The sequence below is a fragment of the Ursus maritimus genome, unplaced genomic scaffold (assembly GCF_017311325.1).
Source record: "Ursus maritimus isolate PB19 unplaced genomic scaffold, ASM1731132v1 scaffold_17, whole genome shotgun sequence".
NCBI lineage: Eukaryota > Metazoa > Chordata > Mammalia > Carnivora > Ursidae > Ursus > Ursus maritimus.
In genome coordinates, this window is record NW_024424119.1 from 57,389,212 (window position 1) to 57,410,378 (window position 21,167).

Genomic DNA, 21,167 nt, shown 5'->3' on the forward strand with positions numbered 1-21,167 from the left:
GGGATGCGGGCGGGAGCTCTCAGTGTGGGTGCAAGATAGGCATACGTGGTGCAGGTGCGCACCAGGGTGGGGGGGGGCGCAGGTGGAACGCCCCATGGATGCCCTTCTTGACCACTTTCTTCATCAACGCTGCGGAAACCGTGAAATACACCCAGTAAGGGAGAGGCAGAGGCCAAGGGAGGGTATTATTGGTATGCCTGGAGGGGGTGCGGAATTCTCAGGGACAGCATGGGGACAGGGGAGTTCAAGACATAATTTTGAGAGAGCCCTAAGGGGACAGACTTGAATTATTTATTTTTAATTTTTATTTAAGTTTTAGTTAACAGCGTAATATTGGCTTCAGGAGTAGAATTCAGTGATCATCACTTACATACAACACCCGGTACTCATCACAAGTGCCCTCCTTAATACCCATCCCCCATCTAGCATCACCCCCACAATTATTTTTAAAAATGTATAGATTATCAGGAGTAAGAATGCGGACAGCACAGTCTACAGCATTGGCAAAAGTGCCCGAGCAGCAATACAAACTACTGTCAATAAAATGCTCGGACCAACAGTGACGGTGACAGGACAGGGACACAGTCGCTCCCCCCCATTGGGATCGTTTGGCTGGCCTGCCCAGACTCTGCGCTCGGCTGGGCATGCCTGCGGCGCTGCCATGGAAACGCGGCCCTGAGGCCAACCGGCTCCGCCCCCGCTCCGAGCGCCCCGCCCCGCCCCGCGCCACGCGCCCCGCCCGGCCGCCCGCCCGTCACCAAGGCCCCTCCGAGGCCCCTCCGCGCGGGCGACTGTGGCGCCGGCCTGCGACCGGGGCGGGTGACGGGGGCGGGAGGCGATGGAAGGGCGGGCGGGGTGGGTGGCGGTAGCGCGCCTGGCGATGGGGGTTACCGGTCACTCGGACGGGAGGCGATAGGGAGCAGGTGGTGATGGGGGGCGCGGGTGACTGGGGCGGGAGACGATGGGGGTGCGGGTGACTGGGGCGGTAGGCGATGGGGAGCAGGTGGTGATGGGGGGCCCGGGTGACCGGGGCGGGAGGCGATGGGGGGCGCTGGTGGGCAACGAGACATGTGGACAGGGTGACGAGGAGATCCTTGTCGTGAGATAGGTGGACCACCCAGGAGGCTGGGGAGGCAACCAGAGGTGCCCTGAAGGGCTCCTGGGCTCAGGCCGCTGGAGTTGGGGAGAAGCTGCGGCAGCCAGCAACGAGGGCGGGGCTGGGTGACCAGGGCACCGGCCATGCAGAAGAAAAATCTTGCGCAGCTAAGGAAGCATTGGGGGGGGGGGCGGTGCTAGCAGATGCTTCCCTGTTTGGTTTCCACCTGACATCCCTTTTCTGTCCAGCCCAGGGGCCTCCCAACTGCCTGGCGCAGAAAGAGGGCCTTGGTGGCTGGGTGAGCTCCCAGCCGCCTTCAGCACAGGCAGCCTGAGCGAACCCCCTCTCAGGCCCGGCGCTTGCTGGACCAGTCCCGAAACCGGTGCCGGCTCAGGTTCTTAGGCCTTCATTTCCCAGATCTAGACACTGGCGCTCCCACAGGCGGCTTCCCCAGTATCCCCGTTAGTTCATAAAGGCACTGGGAGGAGTCACAGGTCTGCCTCTTAAACGCAGGCTCATAGTCTGGGTCACCGGACAGCAACTGAAATCGTGACATGCGCCAGTAGCTTAGTTGGGGCTCTGATCCCAAAAGAGCTGAGATTGTGTGTCGTAAAGCCTCCCCTTACTGCTGGGCTGTCTCCCCACACCTGACAGCATGTTCATTTCTTTGTAGCGTCCGCCTGGGCGAGAGCTGAGGACACAGAACTGAGACGACGCTGGCTCCATCAGAGCGGCCCGGCGGTGCTGGAAGCCGACCCAAGCACGGATCAGTGGAGGGCAGCTACGGGGACAGGGGTCGACATCTGTCTAGCTGTACGATGTCCTCTCATGCAGGGCACCAGATACATCGTTCCAAGTTAAGTGGGCTGAGCCGAGGTGTCGGAATCACAGTGGACGCCCGACCAGGCCCCCGCGGTGGGAGCCTCGTCCCTGGCGGCTGTACATCTGATCAGGTGCAGGCCAGGGCGCCCCTGTGCTGCTCGCTGGCTCTTAGATGTCTTGACAGCGCTCCGAGGCTGCTCTCAAGTTCCCTCGCAATGCAGCACTCCTGAGGGCGTTGCCTACACGTGGCCTGAGTCTGTCCTTTTTACCACGGAGTTAAATAAGGAATCCTCAGACCCGACGACTGATCGGTGGTTGATGAGTGCCCATAGTGTAAAGCAGCGGGCGGCTGTCCACGCCCAGGACTGGCTCCGAGAGAACGGGTGCGCGGGTGCCCGGGGGCGGGGAGCTACTGGCCAGTGATGAGCGGCCGCGTGCCACTGGCAGAGAAAGCTCTGTCCGAAAGCTACGCCCGGCTGCGGTACCGGGACACGTCCTTGCTCATCTGGCAGCAGCAGCAGCAGCAGCTGGAATCGGGGCCCCCCGGGACCTACCTGAGCCGGAGCCGCAGCATGTGGTACTCGCAGTACGGAAACGACGCTATCCTGGTCCGGGACAGACACAAGCTCGGAGTCTCCCGGGACACGGGCCAGTCCAAGTTCTGCACAATCATGTAATCCTAGCAGAGCACCCCGGGCCTAGGCGCTGAACTGTGCGGACATCAGGCCACGCTTCCCTCAGTGAGTGGCCGTGGTGGCTTCCAGGCCTTACTGGGAGATTCTGGACGGTGAACAGGAAACCCAGCTGTGCTTCGGGAACCCAAGAACGCTCGTGGGGGCTCCCAAGCCCTCTCTGCTGTATCATGCGACCGGTGGACCTGGCTCCCGGGCCGGTTCCAGCCCTGCCAGCACTGGGGGCACAGCCCGGGCCGGGACACAGCTCGATGCTGCTTCTCTCTTAGGTTTCCAAGCAGACCAAGAGAGAGGGATGCCCTGGCTTCAGACAACCTTTTCAAAACTTTCTAGGTTGTTTCCAATATTGCCTTCTGCCTGGGAAAGAACGGGACAGATCTAGAAAAAGGCGAAGGAATCAGGGTCAGGTATGGCCAAGCATCGTGTGCGGGGCCAAGCAGGAGTCAGCGGCTGGCAGCAGCCTCGCAGCGGGGCCCTCGACGACGAGGAACGGGTACTGTGTGCAACTCGCCACAGTAGCTTCCACGTCAGATTCCATGGACTGGAGGGCGAGCTCATGAGAGCATCCAAAAACATTACGGAAACCACGAATCATTTTTAAGTTCGACATCAGCTGCTTACAGAGATTTCAGGCGGACAGTTTCTGTGAGGCATTTGCAAGGGATGTGCCGTCTGCTGTTACTGATGTCTGCGTGGCTATGCAAATGCAGGAATATCTTTTGTCAAAGCCGATTTTTCTAAATAAAAATGCTACGGGACACTCCTTTCTCCCTCACTTTTATCTGTGTGTTCATAATATCTTAACTTGGCTTGTTTGTTTCAACAACGGTTGAATCTAATGATTGCCACAAACCCAATCGCAGAAATGCACTAAGCAAAGCACGGGTGTCCTCCCCGGGCAGCCACCAGCAGCAGCTCCGTGTGAGCATGTGCAATCGTGCACGGTTCTAAAGGCACGGCGGGCACTGCACATCTTGTCCTGGGGGTTTCTTCTTGCCCAGATGTCCAGATGGACGTGTACGTCATGCTTTGCATGTCTGACTGGCAGCACTCCCGTGAGCCCACAACACGCTTCCCGTAGCCGCCCGGTACACAGCGTGTCCTGAGCTTCGTCAGACGTGCTTCTTTTGAGGGTGTGCAAGTTCATTAGCAAACATCCCAGAAGTGGAACTGCTGGGTCAGAGCACATTCCCCAAACGTCCAATGTCCAGCTGGAGGCCTGGTCCTTAGTGATGGATGCTCGGCTGGCCTGCTGCGTGGGTTGGGCGGTTGGAAGTCACATTTCCTGAATCTCCTCCCGGAGTTGAAGAGGGAAGCTTGCCCCATCTACACCGAGTCAGACCTGCCATAGGGCCTGTCCGTCCAGCAGCCCTGACACCGGGATCACCCAGCAGATCGTTGGCTCAACATCTCTGCAGCTCAATCTACGTCCTGCTTGGGAAGAAAGCAAACTGCAGACTCTTCTGGAACGCCTCTGTGCTGCATGCTGACGCACACCTCAGATTAGCCTGAGAACAGGTGGTGCTTAGTTTGACCCCAGGCATGGACAGCACCTGGGAAGACCAGCACTGGCCACGGCTGGTGTCTGCACAGGTGACCGACAGGCACTGGCCACTCATAGGACAGCGGGCGCTAAGCTGCTTAGAGTGTAGAAGCCACCAACTGCCAAAGGGAAGCCTGGGCGGCTGGTTTCCCTGGCCGGGGCTGGGGCCACCGAGGTGGACACAGCCCAGTCCCCGTCCTTGGGGAGGTCAACCTGGATGAGAGAGGGTAAGAGTCTGGACAAGAATGGCGCATGCACACTGAGGGGATGCTGGAAGGGTGCACCTGCTGACAGCCAGGACGGCTCTGCAAGGCCAGGCGCAAATAGCCATGACTGCTCAGAAAACTGCGTCAAAGTGCCTGTCTGCCATCCATTCCTTGCAGAAGCCTCTCTTCCGTGCCGGGCTCTGCGCTGCGTGCTGGAAAACTTCAGCAGATGGGCAACTGTGCCCGCAGGACAGCGTCGGCTGCCCGCCGTCCGGGAACCCCGCCCAGTGCGGCCAGAGCGCGGGGAGGCATCTGCCCAGAGAGGAGCAGCAGTGAGCGAGGACCACAGTGTGACCGAGGTCGTGCTTCTTGTTCTAGGGAACGGTTAGCGGAAAAGAAAGGCTACAGCGATGTCCCCCAAATCCCCATGGCCTCCTGCCCAGGCTGAGGACCACAGCTACTCCAACGGCTGCGCGTTCCAGGGTGCGAGCCAGCAGGAGCTCCCCGGCCCGGCTTGCAGCAGCGAGGGCAGCGGGCTGCCTTCGGAGAACCCGCACGCGCACACACGCGGGGCTGGGAGCCACCAGAAAGCACAGGCAAAGGCACGTAGAGGCACCTCTTTTTTTTCTTTTTTTGGTTTTATTATGAAAACAAAACAAATGCCCCAGGAGAAGGGTCCATGATTACCAGAAACATCAAAGAGTACTTTCTACCATTTTTATTCTGTTGTGTTGAGGCCAGCATTGCAATAAACAAGCTAAAACTACTTACATTGGACTCATTTTCAGTAACTGACATTTACAGGAATATACTAGAAACGGCACTAAAAAGTTTAAGAAAAGTTACCGTAAACTTGCATGCACATCATACAGAAAAGTAACATTTTAAATATAAAAAAGAAAAACTTCTGGAAGCGTTATGCCAGTATCGAGGAATGGGCTACACTGGGTGGAACGCATCCTTTCTCTGGGTGGTGTTTTTCCCAGAGGGCTGTCACAGACGTGGATGTCGCATAAGAACAAAAAGAGAAACAAAAAGAAAACATATCTTACAGTTTGTAAGCAAGATGACGGCGCCCAGCATGAGCAGGGGTCTCTGCCCCTGGGCCTCCGGGGCTCCCGGGAGACCCACCTCCTAACCACACGGTTCCTGCGCCCTCGAGAAGAGGCCGTGAGAAGCTGCCCTCAGGCTCTCCGTGCTACAACAGCCCTGCCTGTCCAGCTGCAGTCACCCCAACACAGAGACGTGGAGATGGCAAACACCCACAGGCTGACCTCGAGGGGGCCGAGGACGTTCCCCCAAACTCGGAAGAGAAACCGGCTTTCAAGTCTGCACAGAAAGCCTTAAGAAACCACAGCACCATCGAGCTACACTTCTCAGGATGGACGGCAGCTCTCTGCACCACGGCGGCCAGCAGCCTCCTCCCGGGGGACAGGGGAAAGGGGCAGAGATGTTCCAGAACCCACGTGTCCCACAGAGCCGGCGGATGGTGAAGTGCTCTGAAACGCTTCCACTGTACCGGACTCGAGGACCACGCGCCCCCTTAGCTAGCGGCTCACATGGGCCACGGGCTCCCACCATGCCCGCAGCTGGACAGGTGCTCCACGGGAGCACCCCCCATGCCCCCCAGCCCCCTCTGCTGCACGTTGCCAGAGAGATCCTGTTTTAACACCATCCATCGTGTCGTGTATTAAAGTCCTAGTTTAAATATTCCGTTACAGATCTGCTTAGAAAACACCTTTGAAACACAAGGGTAACTCTAAAAAATGGCAACTTGAAAAATCCACATATATCTTTTATTATAAACAAAACTTAATGAAAAGTTTAACAAACTGGCTCAAAACTCACCAAGCGTCAGAATCACCAGCAGTAAGAAACATGGTAACCCGCCACCCACCGCCTCACCAGTTCCACGTCCAGTAAGGGCATCCGTGGCCGTAAGGGCCGGTGGAAACTAAATCCATTTTAGGATTTGTAAAGACTGCCCCCCTACTCGGATACGGATGACCAGTCCCCCTGTCCGCCTGGACACTCGCCACCAGACCAAAGGCCAGGCCACCCGCAGCCCCGCCCCCAGCACCCACCTCCAGGAAGTCCTCACAGGGAGGTCTGGGAGAACGCCCTGTCTCAGTCATTTCTGTGCTAACGGGAAAATGCTCGAGCAGGGAGCCTGGTGTGGTCTTCGGGGACGAACCCTCCTGCAGCCAGAGGCTCCTCCCGCCCCAGGAGAGCCCAGCCAGGCCCCTGCCCCTGCCCTCGGGGCTGGGAGGTGAGGGGCGCCCCATTGGGGGGCCTGGACGGCCGGCCCCGGGCACTCGAGGCCGAAGCCACAATGCTCCGAGCTCAGGCGGGCAGTGTGGGGCGTCCCTGCACTCAAAGGCCGCAGGGCAGCCTCTGGAAAAAACAAAACCAAAACATAACCTTCTGTTAAACTCTGTATATTATTATTATTTTTTTTTACAATAGAAAGTTAAAAATCAAGACTTAGATTTACTATACATTTTCTTCTCTCAGATTACAAAGTTTATATTATATAACTGGGGTTCCCTAAATTGATTTCTTGTAAAACAGTCCTAAAGAGACCAGAAGTGAGTACAAAAGAACTCAACACACAGAACGAAGACTGAGAGTGTGCTGCAGCCGGAAGTTGTCTATGCCTGTGCGACTCCAGATCCCACCCACGCACTCGGAGCACAGACACAGAGCCCCGCGGGGCAGGGCGGGGGCGGGCCGCGCACAGACGGGGTTGAGCACCGGCAAGGTGGCGGGACGCCAGCACCTGGAGGTCACAGTCCGCCATCGCAGCAGGGTCTGGGGCTCTCCTTCCAACCACTAAGGCCTGCGTTTCTGCTATTTTTTTTTAATGCATTTCTTTTGCAGTTTTGTTTTTCTTTTTTTAAAAAAAATGACCAATGATGTTAATAAATAAAGTGTTCATATATACACGAAACTGGGAGAAGGCTCCAGAGTGTGCGGCAGCGGCAGCTCACAAGTTGGGGACACACATTGGGCTGGACTTTCGTAGAAAATTGCTGAACCTTACAAAAAAGTCTCCTTTTGTTTTTTTGTGGTTTTTTGTTTTTTGTTTTTTTTTAATCTTTTTTTTTTTTTTTTAAGTTGAGGTAAAAGTTTCAGTGTATGGAAAGCTGCGCGTGGCACACGCGGCCCCCGTGTTCCCTCCCGGGAGCTCCCGACGCCCCTCCCTCCGCGCCCACCCGCCTCGCCCCCACCCTCCCCCACGGAAGCCCGGACTGGAGCCCGCACCCCGCCCCCCCCACCCCGGCAGGCGCCCCCGCAGCAAGAGGTGACCCTGATGGGCCGCGGGGCTGAGCTCGGGGCGAAGGGCAGAGACAACAGCTGTTGGCAAAGCTGACAGCCCTCAGTACAGTACCATCTCAGAGAAACTTCCTTTCCAACAATTCTTTCTGGAGCTACAGACCAGGTTGGGCCTAAGAAAGGGGTTTTTGCAAGAAACTTCAGATCACATCTGACATGTTTTTCTACGGTCATCAGGTCAGCGTTTGAAGTTGCCATCTCCAAGCAACTGAACTCTGCTACGAAGAAAAGACTTTATGCGGGCTCACACCTTCCCATAAAGCCTCACGTACACACGAGAAAGATCTTTGACCTATTAAAGCAAAAACTGGAAGATACCATAACACTGAGTTAAAAAGAAAAGCTGCACACCGTGGAACGAAAGTAGTATATTAGCCGTGGAAGGGAACACTGCAGAGTTTCGGCGTGCGCGACGTCGCTGGTTTTGTTCTGTCTGTGAGTCCAGAGCTCACTCCGAGTCGCTGCTGTCCGAGCTGGATCCGCTGGAACTGCTGCTCCCGGACCCGGAGGAGCTGCTGCTGCTGAGCCGGGACGGCCCTCCCGAGGGCGCGGAGCCCGCTTTCTCTGAGGGAGACGCAGCAGGTGAGAGGCGCTCCCCCACGCACCCCACACACCCCTGCACTCGCCGCGCCAGCTTTTCCGGAACAGCCACCGGCTTCACGCCCACACGTCCCGAGCCTCAGCCCACCCATTTCCTCACCCCGTCGCTCCACCAGTACTAACAAATCTTTGCTGAAACGAACGTCTGCATCAATGCGGTTACGGTACGGAAAGAAATGCGCGTGGCCTTTGTCCGGGTTCCAGGCACAGAGCTCCGAAAACCCTTGGCGTCCCCTGAGTGATAAGACTGTCTCTGGTTATTCACAAGGGGCCCCTGTGGCTCACACCTGACTTTCTGCTCAGGCTGGTCACTAGGAAAACCACGGGATCGGGGCGGGGAGCCCCGGGGAGGGGAGGCTGCCTCAGGTAGAGTGCTGAAACACTCTGGGTGCCGGGAGCTTCCGGGCTGGGGGGCACGGGGAGGGGGGCACGCCAGGCAAGGAGAGGGAAGCTGCGTGCCCCTGCCATGCCTCTCCCTGCACCTCTCTTCCATCTGGCTGTTCCTGAGCTGTATCCTTTAGGATAAACTATGCAGTAAGCAAAAGCACTTTCTAGCAAACGGTCAGACCTGAGCAGAGGGTCACGGGAGCCCCACTGTACAGCCTGCAGGTCAGCAGTAAGGCAGGCCCGGGACTCACACCTGGCACCTGAGAGAAGGGCGGTCTTGTGGGGGTGTGCCCCCCCCACCTGTGGGCTCTGACCTACCCCTAAGTAAACTGTGTCCGAAGGGAACTGAACTGCCGGACCCCACCTGCACCTGGGAGTGCAGAAGCCCACACACCTGGTGTCAGAAGTGTGAGCAGAATAGCTCACAGGGCCACAAAACTATCGCCATATGCCAGAGTCTAGAAACCACGAATGCGGTCCACCAGGAGGAACTAATGGGGCGTGGGGGGAGGTCAGCAGTTTGAAGACAGTCGTCAGTCACGTGGTGCCTACTCTGCCCTTCCCAGGGGTGATCTAAGGGGGCCCTCCCCACCTTTGGAGGGAGCGGGCAGGGCAAGCGGGACCTGGCGAGGTGGCGGCACCCAGTTGCCCTATGATCGTGGACTCTGACCACTCATGACCTGGGCCCCACCATCCCCGGGGCTCGGAAAAAGATCTGTCCTTTCTTGCCGGCTCCAGAGGAAAGAGGTAAGAAGTGAAATCACCCGCTCACCTAAAAGAAGACCCCACTGTCCACAAAGCACAGGAGCTGGAGACAGGGAGCTGGAACCTGTCTCCTGCCTGGGAACAGCCAGAAAGCTGCTGCCGGGGGTCAGGACCCCACTCGCTCTCAAGCCATGGGGTCTACGCCCAAAGACCACAGCTAGGCCCTTCCAGGGAGTCCTCCCCGGGGGGTTCTGGCACGGGGCGCACTCACACACACCTTCCATGTGCTGGAGCTCCCTGCAGGACCGGGGCTTTGGCCCCCGGGTCACAGACAAGGGACTTGGGGTTTCAGGAGCTTGAGAGCTTCATCTAAGGACACACAGCTCCTTAGCTGGTCGAGCCGCAGCCTGAAGCTTGGGGCTGCCCGCCCCCCACCCCCAGCCAGAGCAGCAGCAGGGGCTGCAGGGGCCCGAGCCCTGGCAGCAGCACGGCCCGCACGCAGGTACCTTTCTTGGCGGGCTTCTTGCTGTTGTTGAGCTGTCCGCTGACGTCCTGCAGCCGCTTCTCTAACTCCTTCTTCTTTTCCTGAGCTAACTCCTCCTTCGACTTGGCCGCCTGCTTCTTCCCGCTCGTGGCTGTAGAGGAGCACAGAGCTGAGCCGGCCGGCGGCCACCCCTGGAGCTCAGCAGGGCAGCCTCCAGGTGCCATCCAGCCCCCCCGGGGGCTCACAACGTGGGCCGGGACCCCGCACGGCGGCTGCCCAGGCTCTGGACAGGACGACACAAACCCTCGCCACAGGCAAAGCCCTTCCTGTGACCCTCACGCCGTCCCCACTCCACACAGTGCACAGACGGGGCACATGGGGCTTGGCGACACCGTCCCCGGTGTGGAGGGCAGAGTCGAGACCTGACGCCGACCCTCCGACTAGCCCTTCTCCTCCACCGCGGATGCGGCGCTCTCTCAGGCTCAGCAGGGAGGCCTCCACTGCCTGGCAGCCTGTGCCACCACCTCTGAGTCCAAGGAGAACTTACCAAGGGTCAGATGTGCCTGACTGCAGGGCTCATGCGACTCCATCCAGGAGAAAGCAACTGACCCCTCAGAGTGACGGAGAAAGCCCACTGGGAGGGCCCCACGCAGGCCTAGGTACACCCTGGGTGTGACCTGGGGCCAGGACCACTGCCCAGCTCTCCTGCAGCTGCGGGGCTGCCTCAGGCCTGCCCTTCCTCTCACTCCCCAGGACGCACTGCCCCAGGCAGTGCCTCGTCCCCATCCAGTAAAGTTGCTGACTTCCGGGACAAGCCCGGGCCAGTGCCAACGTCCATCCTGGAAGGTCTCTGGACCCTCAACTCCAGGCAAAAGGGAACTGGTCTTTCCCAGCAGGGGACCATCGAGAGGTCACCTGCAGCCCTGGTCCCAAACAGAGCCTCAGGAAGGCTCGTGGCGAAGACCTTCACTGGCACTTAAACAAATGGGGGCTGGGGGCCGACCCAGGGCTCCTGCCTGTCCTGGGACGGCCAAGATGTGCAAAGCACTGCCCACCTGCCCAGAGCAGGGAGGAAGGGCCCGGCTGAGCACAAACCGTGTCCTTGGGGCACACGGTGGGAATGGGCAAGGAGAGTGACCCACCCCACTGCCTGGCTTTCCCCCCCAGGCCTAAAGGAGAGGGGAGGAGGGGAGGCAGGGGTGAGGGAGGGGACGGCGAGCATGGTGCTCTGTCCCCACGACTTACAGAATGGCTTCCTTTGCTTTTTCTGTAAACAAGACTTGACATATCTCTCTAGCTCCCGCAAAGTGGTGGGTTTCAGAGTCTCAAAGTCAATCTCTATCTCGTCGGGGTTGGAGTCCCTGAGCGAGGGCTCCCGGGACTGGATGATGTGCACCACGCGGCCCAGCTTCTCCCCGGGCAGCCGGTTGATGTCCAGGCTGAGCTGCCGCTTCTCGTCGTAGCTCATGGGCAGGCCCTCTTCCTCCTCCTCTGAGTCGTAGGAGGCCGATGCCTGCTTGCCACCCTTCTTCGGCTGCCTGAGACACAAGGCAAAGAACACCGTGGCTTGGAGTTCCCTGCCTCTTTTCCCCCAGTCCCTGTGGAGCCCCCAGCTCCTGTCCCCCCAGCCCCTGTGGAGCCCCCAGCTCCTGTCCCCCCAGCCCCTGTGGAGACCCCAGCCCATGTACCCCCACCCCCATGGAGCCCCTGCTCCTTGCCCCCATCCGTCTGGCCTTCTTCCTCTCCAGAACCAGGCTCTTCTACCAAGAGGCAAGCCCTAAGTGGTGCCCCGGGCATAGCAGCCAGGTGGACTGTCTGAGGGCTGCATATGTGTCTGCAGGGACATAGAAGACCCTGTTTCAGAGGTCAGAGCAGAAACTGCTCCCCACTTGGGGGTTTCTAGCCTCAGCCAGGAAAGAGTCTAGTGGTTAGCTCCCCTCAACACCCCACAGGCATCTCAGATTCGGCAGGTCAAAAACTGATCTCCATACTCAAATAATCCAAAAGGAGGCAGAAAAGGGAGACAGAGGAATAAAAACCACAGGGACAACAGAAAATAATGGAATGGCAGACTGAAATGCAACCGTATCAATCCTTACACTAAATATAAACAGTCTACACACCAACTAAAAGTCATAGACTGGATAAGAAACAAGACCCAACTTACATGTGGTCCACCAACCCCACTATACATACAATGACAGAAGTAGGTTAAAAGTAAAGAGATGGGGGGACTATACCACGCAAACACTAACCGAAGGAAAGCTGCAGTGGCCGTGTTAACTTCAGACAGTGGAGACTTCAGAAACAGGAATAGTGTCAGGAAGAAGAGGGACACAGCATAGTGAGAAGAGGATCAACTGACCAAGAAGACATCACTGTCCTCAATGTGTGTGTGTCTAAAAACCGAGCTTTAGAATGTATGAAGCAAAACTGACAGAACCAAAGGGAGGCAGAAACATCAGAATTACAGCTGGGGATCCAATGATTCTCTCTCCCCGTGATTAATAAAGCATATCAGCAAGAGGGGAGAAGACCCCAACAACACCATCAACCAAATTAACCTGACACGTTTCTGTTTTGTTTCTTCCCTAACTAATATTTAGATGACACTCAACCCAACAGCAGGAGAACACATGTTCAAGTCCACACGGAACATTCCCCAGTTCTCAGCCATAAAATAAATCTTAACAAAAGCACTGAAATCACACAAAGTATGTTCTCTGACCCTAATGGAATTAAGCCAGAAACCAATAACTGAACCATGTCCAGAAAAAAATCTCCTAATACTTGGAAATTAAACAACATACTGCTAAATAACCCGTGGTCAAAGAGGAAGTCAGAAGGGAAATTAGAAAATATTTTGAACTAAATGAAATCATACATATCGAATTTGTGGAGTACAGCTCAAGTACTGTTTTGATAGAAATAAATAGTACTAAATGCTTACATTAGAAAAGAAGGTCTCGAATCAGTAATCTAAGTTTCTACTTTACGAGCGCAAATTAAATCCAAAGCAAGCAAAAGGAAGTAATAAAAATTAGACCATTAACAACAGGAAGTGAAAGCAGATAAAAGCCAATGACATCAAATGCTGGTAGCTTCATTCAACCACCAATAACTCAGCAATCTCTCTCCAGATTCACCATGAAAAAAACCAGATTACCAAAGAAAGGACACATCACTACAGGCCCTACAGAGGTTAAAAGGACAATAAGGGCACACTGTGAACAAAGCAGTGCCCCTAAATTCCACAATTCAGATGAAATGGAGCACAAATCTCCAAAACTCAAGATGAAACTGATCACCTGACTAGTCCTGTATCTGCAAAAATAACTGAATTCATCATTAAAAACCTTCTCACAATGAAAACTCCAGGCCCAGATGCTTTCACTGGGGAGTTCCACTTAATATTTAAGAATTAATACCAACTCTATAATAATCTACCCAGGAAATACAAAAGAATACTCCCAACTCATCTTTGAGGCCAGTGTTATACTGACACCAAAACCAGACAGACATTACAAGAAAACCTGATTTCTGCCTCCCCTCTGAAAAGGGAGGGAGGACAAAACCCAACCATTTCCACCCCCACTCCTAGCTAATGCCGCTGACTAGCCAGCTGCCAAGGCCCAAATGCCCCATTCCCCACGTCCCTGTCCTCCTCCTTCCAGACACCAAGGCCTGTCCCTTCTGCTTCCCACCTCCATGGCCACCCTGGCCTCTCTTGCCTGCAGAACGACAGAACCTTCCCAGGCTGTTCTTTCTCCCATTCCTGCGTCCCACTAATTCATTCTCCACATTGACCAGGATCTGACCACGTCCAGCTCAAACACCTCATGACTTCCATGCACTTGCTTGGAGGATAAAACAAGAGGCCTCAACAAAGCTGGCCAACCTCAGCTGTCTCTCCCGGCCCCTCTTCCCAAACCAGTCTCCATTCCTCAGTGGAACCAACCTTGTCCTAATTCCCGCTAATTCCCAGAACAAGTTTGCTGGCATCCACAGCTCCGTCCCCGCTGTTCCTGACTCTTGGAACCCTATCCCGACTGCTGCCGAGTTCACTCCTGCACAGTCGTCACCCCTCCTCTGGGAAGCCTTCCTTCTACCCTGCAGGAGAGGCACGCTGGCCCTGAGCACCTCCCCCCATCTCCTCTCCCTGTCGCCCTGTCCATGGCAGGCATTCCTCAGGGCAGTGCCCGGCACAGGAGAAGTGAAGACAGAAGGCAGGTGGACCAGGAAGTAGAATCCGTGCCAAGGCACAATGGCCCCTAGAACTCCTTGGCCCAAATCAGGAAAATGTCCCCAAAGACTTGGGATGCCAAAGTCTGTGCCAGATAGTGCAGTCACTCTGGTACCCAAGATCAGGAGGCTAACCCCACAGACAGCTGAGTGACACCCTTGGGAGCTCAGTCTTCCCAGCAGAGGCCTCATTTTGTCCCCCCAAGCTCCCCAAAAGATGGCAGAGACAAGGACCTCCCAGCCCCCATCCTGTTTTCCATGTACCAGCCCAATCTCCGTGTCACCAGGATTTGCAGCCAAGGCGTGAAGGCCCAAACCCAGTACTCTTCCCACCACACAAGCACCTAGGACACGCAACACTGGGCTCCCAGGGCCCTGAAGGGCCCCACAGCCCACCTGCTGGCCGCGGCCGTGCTGCTGGCCTTCTTAGCGGGAGCCTTCTTCGGCTGGGCCTGCTTGGCAGGTGGGGCCACCTTGGCCTTCTTCTCGTCCTCGGACTTTGCCTTGTGCCTCTCCTTGTCCTTGTCTTTGTCCTTGTCCTTCTTCTTCTTCTCCTTCTCCTTCTTCTCCTTCTTCCTCTTTGGCTTGTTCACTGGGGCCTGCGACAGGGCAGCCAGCTGCTCGTGCACAGCCTTCAGCTGGAAAATAGCAGGCGGCTGAGCAGGACTCCCCCGGGGCTGGCCCGAGGGGGCCTTGGGGTGCCCTTGAAGCCACCCCACACATGCGGGGAGGTGAGCCCGGAGCACCAGGGCCACAGCCTGCTGTCGAAAGCCAGACAAGTCCAGGAGCACGTGGCGTCAAAGGCCCCCCTGCCCTCACCACCCCTGTGAGCGCCGGCGAGCTGCTGGGCCTCACCGCCCTCACCTGAAACACGGCTCACGGGTGGCCGAGAGGCCGACTCACGAGCCTGGTGGCACACTCAGACCTGCACAGGTGGCACGGTAACAGTTTTCTCTCAGCTTATGATTTTTCAGACAAAGATGACTCTACCCAGAGGTTTCTACGTCTGTACATCTGTACGAAGGAGACGTGCAAGAGCTACCTTCAGAAGCCATGTGCACGTCGCACGGCATACGTACAGGATGAACACGATCCAGGGCCAGCAGCTGACATCTGCCCCGTGCCGACACGCACCTGGCAGCGTGCTCAGCGCTCTACGTACTCCTCACTGCAGTGGCCCCCACGGGGCCCGTGAGGGGCCACCATGAGCTGCGTCCCACAGGGGAGGCAGTGGTGTCACAGTCCGGGACCGCCAGGTGGCTGCGCCCAGGGCCACCTTCCCTGTGGCACCACCTCTAACGAGGCTCAGGCCAAAGTGACCGCGGGGCCATCTCTGCTCTACTCTCTCCTCCCTGTCGGAGGCCGAAGTGGGGCTGCCTCATTCCTGCGGCGGGCGAGGCACCGCATGTCAGGCTGGCACAAGCCCGACCTGCAGTGCTCCCGAGGGGCCCTCGGAGCTGACGCCTGCCCCAGGTGCCCGCCCAGGCGGCCCACCCCGTGGCACACCTGTTCCTGCAGTTCCGCCAGCCGGGTGGCCCGCTCCTCCTCCGAGTCCGAGCTGCCGGAGTCCGAGGAGCTCTCCTCACTGCTGCGGCTGCTCTCGGCGCCCTTGCTCAGCACGGGGGCCACGGGGGCAGGCAGTGCCGGCGCCTCCACGGGCTCATCTGGCATCTTGGCAAACCGCATCTCGAACACGTCCTGGAGGAAAGCCGGGGCCGCGTGAAGTCCTAGACGCCCATGGGGCAGCCCCTTGGGGTGGGGGACCCACACCTGAGTGTCCCTGAGCTGCTCTCGGAGCTGCACCTGCAGCTGCTTCGAAGGCCAGGCCCACAGGGGGACTGGGCCAGCCCCAGCTTGCTCTCCTGCTCTCCCTCCCTCCTTCCCTGTCCAGGCACCGAGTGCGGGTCCGGGAGTAGGGGCCGTGGGGCCCAGAGCCACGGACGCAGCCTTCTAGGACTGGTCCGCAAGCTCCCTTTATCAGGCATGCAAGCCTTCTGCAGGAGATCTACGTGTCCTCTTGGCCTGTGGGTCTGAGCCCCTGCAAGGCTGCTGCCCACTGCAGCTTGAGTGCCAGCCTTTGTCTGAACTATGACCCCTACGGGGCCCCCAGCTGCCGGGTCTGGGGGCCAGTTGGCATTGTCCCCCTTTCCTCACCCTAGGGCTTTACCACAACATCACCTCTCATTCCGAGTTAGGCCCAAAAGTTGGCTCCAAAGGCAAAAGTCTTGTCCTGACAAAACAGGCTCTGGAAAGCCCCTTGCCAGCTCGCACGGAGTAGGCCCCAGGCCCTCAGGAGCACCTCCCAGCCAAGGTCCCCTCTCCTGGCTGCCCAGATTCATTTCGGATGGGGGCCCACAGCCACGTGAGAGCTCCCTCTCTGCTAAGCCCAAATCCACACCGGCTCACACTCACGCTCCCCCATGAGGCAGTCTGTATCAGCAGAGCCTGGGAAAGGCCCCCCCACAGGAGGACCCAGCAGCACGAAAAACAGCTTCTCCCTCCTCCCTCCTCTGGGTCCTGGGTGGTCAAGGGTGACACCATAAGCTGTTTCACGGGGTTTTCAAAAGTGTTCTGAGCAAAAGACTAGGAACATTCACACAACCAAAGCCTGTATCCTGGGGGAAAAAAACCGCTGGAAGAGAGCAGAGATCCACAACTTTTACTCTTTCCTCCAAAAAAAACTCTTCCAATTACATAACGTTTAAAATTTTGGTGCTGTTGGGGCCCCTGGGTGGCCCAGTCGATTAAGTGGCCGACTCTTGATTTCGGCTGAGTTCATGATCTCAGGGTGGTGGGATCAAGCCCCATGTCGTGCTCCACGCCCAGCGGGGAGTCTGCTTGAGAGTCTCTGTCCCTCTCCCTCTGCCCTTCCCCCAAATTTGTGCTCACTCTCTCTCCAAAATAAAAAAAAACAACAACAAAACTTCAACATTCTGGCGCTGGTATTCATAGAAGCAACAACACACATCACAGAGGACACTGACCCACACCTACACAGGTGGGCGGCACCACGCCGGCAGAAGGCCACACACAACTGTCACGTGACCCGGCCTCCAGCAGCCTCACTGGCAGGCCCGTGACAAAGCCCCCCTCACACAGAGACCGAAGCTGCGGCAGGAGGGACGCCTCCCTTCTCATCCTCTCCTTCCCTGCGGAATGCGTGCCCGTCCCGGAGAGCGCCTTCCCCGCGCCTCTGCCTGCAGCTCCCGGAGGACAGAGGCTGGCCCGTCCGCCACCGTGTGCCTGGGAAGCAGGCCTGGGGCCTGACAAGTGCCGGGTGCCGCTCATGAGCAAGATGTTCTGCGGGCGAGGCTCTCCCACGGGCCCCTGGCTGGATGCTCTCCGGAAGGCCTCTTTCCTGGGCGCCCGCCCCGGGCTGCTGGTCCCCTCTGTGCCCAGAAGGCCCCTCTGCCTGAGCGCCTCGGGTTACCTGGAGCTTCCTGGCCATGGCCACCACCTCGTGGTCCGGGGGGTTGTACTTGTAACAGTTGGAGAACATTAACCGGACGTCGGCGGCAAAGCCCTGCGCGTCTGCGTACTCGCGGCCGTCCATCTTCTTCTGTAACACACACGCGGCAGGGGTGAGGCCACCGCCCTGCATCCCGGGGCTCAGCCAGACCCCGCGCGCACACACTGGACACCCGCCACGCGACCACCATCCACGGCCGGCCCCAGGCCTTGCCCCGGGAGCCCCGAGGGACGGTATGGGCGCGGGACTGCAGGGCTTGGAAGGGAGGCTCTGGGACCCCCGGGGAGGCGGCTGCCCTGGGTGGAAGGTGGAGCAGGAACCCCGGCTCCTGCAGCCGCCACGTTAGCTCTCTCGCTCTAGCTTCCAGCTCTACCCCTTGTGTGACTCCACAGAGCCAAGTCCCCGACTTGGGAGGAGGAGCCAGGAAATGTCACTCGGGGCGGGGGAGGCGAGGTCTCCTCAGTTCACGGATCGAGACATTGACTTCATCTCTGTGAGAATCCAGGTGTTGTTGGCCCGCCTGCCCCTCGCAACCCAGCAGGACAAGGTGGGGTTGGTGGGGCTGAGACAACAGGCACGCTCACGGGGAGGACAGAAGCGCGACCATCGACAGACACCGCCAGTCGGGGCAAGCGGAGGGGAACTGCTTGGTGAGGCAGCGAACTCCCTGTGTCTGCACGGGTTCAAGTAGAAACCATCAGTCAGGGACCTCCTGTCGGTGAGGGGCACCCCCTCTCCTGGGGGCTGTGCGCTGCTGGAGCAGGACACTGCAGGTGGGAGCCTGACCACCTGTCTCACTCGCACCTACGCGGACACAGTCCTGGACGCTGGCGGGTGGAGCGCAGCCCGACTCCAGGGCCTACAGCCTCAGTCCTGCCTTGGGTATGCACCCCTGCCAGTCGCAGAGCTTCTGACAGCTCCCAGGCTGCATGGCTCCGGCCCTCAGCACAGCTAGGGAGGCCCAGCTAGGAAGGACAAACGGGCGCCCGAGACCCTCTCAACTTCTGCCAGATTTTCAGGCTCTGGTCCTAACTTGACCACTGGCCACTCTCCTGGGGGGTGGGGGGGGCATGGGAACAACAGGCTAGACGTAAGTGCACTTGGGGTGCCCAAGGGCAGGCAGGCAGCTGTCTGTCATTCCTCACCATTTCCTGGATGATGGGGTGTTTGTGAAGGGGAGCGCCAGAGCAAACCACCCGCATGCATGCAACGCCCCCGCCAGGTCTCCCAGCAGGACACGGCCTCAGCCTGCGGTGGCACCAGCTCACCAGGGCCGGGCAGCGCCCCCCGCCCCCGCCACACCCTGGCTGTGTGGCATGGACAAGTCACTGTCCCCACTGGCCTCCCGAGAGTTCTGGGGGTTAAGAAGGGCACAACGCGTGTCACTATTGCCAATAATGCCCTCATCTGGCTGACGTGAGCTCTGCCGTCTCAGGTCAAGGCTCCAAGAGTCAAAGATGTGGACTTGGGGACTGGCTCCACCAACAGCTTACTCGGGGTGGGCCCTCCAGCCTCAGCTTCCCCATCTCTGAGCAGCAGGGGTGCGTGCAGACAAAAGGCCCAGCCCCTATACCCCCCACCCCAAGTCCCAGCCACAACATTGTCGGGAGGACAAGACGGGCCACAGTCCTGTCTGGGGCTGAGGGGGCCAGCCACCCACTGCAGGCCCATAGCCAGGACCCCACAGACCCTAAGCAGGGAGAGCTCAGCCTCGGACCCGTGCACTTGGGAGCCCCGTTCCTGCTGCCCCACAGTCAAGACCGGCTAGGAGAGAGCAGGCCTCGGCTGAGAGCGAATCCAAACCACGGTTAGGAATTCTCTCCGGAAAAAGGGGCAGCAGTGTGCTCTGCCCTCCAGCCTCTGCTTTGCTGGAATTTTCCCACTGGTTCTCTACTTGCTGCGCTGGCTCACACAGATAAGGCACCGTCGAAAGGAAAGGACGTTACCGGGCTCCCAACAGGGGCAGGATGGAGGGTAACTGAGGAAAAGGCTCGGTCCCCCGTGTGGTTTACCTGGCACCACCGCCCCACACAGCCAGGTCTGTCCTACCCGAAACCCTCAGGTGCCCTGGGGGAGGCCTCCAGTAAGGAGATTCTGGCCCAAGCTGGCATCACTGGGGAACCAGGCAGAATGCCAGAGACCAGCCATTCAAGGCCCAGACCCTCTCAAATGGAAAGAAGTAACCGCTACCCTTTGTGGGGGTACCTCCCAGGGCCACATGGGCAGCAGTCCCCAACGGCCAGGGGCATTCTTGAGGGGGCCAGGGACCAACACCAGGCTGGCAGGAAGTGCTCCCTGAGGGAGGGCAGGTGCGCTGGGGCCCCAGCTGATCGGAGGGTCGGAACCCCACCTGCGCGTGCCCAGCCCTGGGTCTGCTGCCCTTGGGGCTACCGCCACCGCCCGGGCACCTTCTCCCTATGGCCCAGCACACGCCTGCTCTCTGCTTGTACACAACAGGCCGGACTCGGAACAAAACCCATGAAAGTCCAGGGAGGAGCCCCCAGCACGGGAGGCCCAGGCTCTGGGTCTCAAGTCTGCTACCTCCCCCGCTCTAGGGCCTGCCCCTGGCCAGGGCAGGGGAGTGGGTCACCCGTCACTTGCAGACGTTACAAAACCCGCAAACTGAGACAGGAGACGGGTTCCGGCAGAACGGAGGACCGCGAAGCCCCAGGTCCAGTGACAGCAGGCAGAACGCACCTTCTTCCCAGACCCGGCCGGACCCATGCCTCTAGTGGGCCACGGGACAGCGCCATGCTGAGCCGCCCCCCAGCCAGCACAAGACATCAGCACGACACGGCCTGGACAGCAGGAGAGCAGGCGGCTCAGCCAGGGTCAGGGCCGCACCCGCCCAGAGCCCCGGCACACGGTACCTTGACGGTGCTGAGGTCCATGGGGTGCTTGATGATGTCATGGTAGTCGTGCAGCTCCAGGGCCTCGGCGTCCACCGGCTTGTAGAAGGGCCAGGCGTAGGCCGCGTGCTTCTTGGACAGCATCTCCTTGAGGATGCTGTCACAGTGCCGCAGGTGCTCCGACAGCTTGCCCTTCTTGCCCGCGTGCTGCGGCACCTCGCCGTCCTCCAGGTCCTTCTTGGGCGGCTTGATGGGGCGGCCCCCGCTCTCCCGCCGCGCCACCACCTTAGCCTGCTTGGGGTCTGACAGCGGCGGCGGCGACTCGCTCCGGCTGGCGGTGATGGCGGACGTTGTGGGCGTCGTGGTGTCTGCTTTCCGCTTCACGCCCTTTTTCTGCGGCAGCGAGACAACCGGTGAGCCCCAGCAGGGAGCACGGGGCACGAGAACGCGGACGCCGGTAGCTGCGCTTCCAGAGTGCTCTCTGCCAGGCACCGAGCAAAGCCACGGCATGCACAGCCGCACCGTCCCCCCGGCTGCCCCCCGCGCTACGCAGGACGCCGAGGCTCAGAGGGGCCATGTCTCCGGCCCAAGGTCACACAGCTGGTAGTGGGAAGGCTGGACTCAGAACCCACCCCACGAGCTGCCCCTCGGGGGTCCCCTCCCTCTCCCCCCAGGGCTCCGAGGTCACGTGGACCAGCGTGAAGTGCGGCATGGCATTCACCTGTACCGAACCTCG

General features: G+C 58.7%; 2 protein-coding genes across 3 annotated transcripts in view; one reads left to right on the top strand and one right to left on the bottom strand.

Moving 5' to 3' along the window:
* The first annotated feature begins 791 nt into the window (after window positions 1-791).
* On the top strand, window positions 792-3,370 carry BRD3OS (BRD3 opposite strand). Its single transcript, XM_040632168.1, has 2 exons — window positions 792-923; window positions 1,770-3,370. Exon 2 carries the CDS (start codon window positions 2,341-2,343, stop codon window positions 2,593-2,595), a length of 255 nt encoding a protein of 84 aa, XP_040488102.1. The 5' UTR covers window positions 792-923; window positions 1,770-2,340; the 3' UTR covers window positions 2,596-3,370.
* A 1,692-nt stretch (window positions 3,371-5,062) lies between these two features.
* The window catches only part of BRD3 (bromodomain containing 3), a 35,032-nt gene continuing 18,927 nt past the window's right edge, over window positions 5,063-21,167 (bottom strand). The window contains exons 6-12 of one of the 2 annotated variants that reach the window (XM_040632155.1): window positions 20,453-20,824; window positions 17,544-17,669; window positions 15,620-15,811; window positions 14,510-14,751; window positions 11,117-11,409; window positions 9,894-10,022; window positions 5,063-8,259 (exon numbers count right to left, since the gene is read on the bottom strand). In XM_040632155.1, the coding sequence (XP_040488089.1) occupies window positions 8,144-8,259; window positions 9,894-10,022; window positions 11,117-11,409; window positions 14,510-14,751; window positions 15,620-15,811; window positions 17,544-17,669; window positions 20,453-20,824 (1,470 nt within the window). In that variant the 3' untranslated portion in view covers window positions 5,063-8,143. Of the gene's footprint in view, window positions 8,260-9,893; window positions 10,023-11,116; window positions 11,410-14,509; window positions 14,752-15,619; window positions 15,812-17,543; window positions 17,673-20,452; window positions 20,825-21,167 lie in introns of both variants that reach the window. The other variant, XM_040632154.1, reaches the window with a different exon arrangement.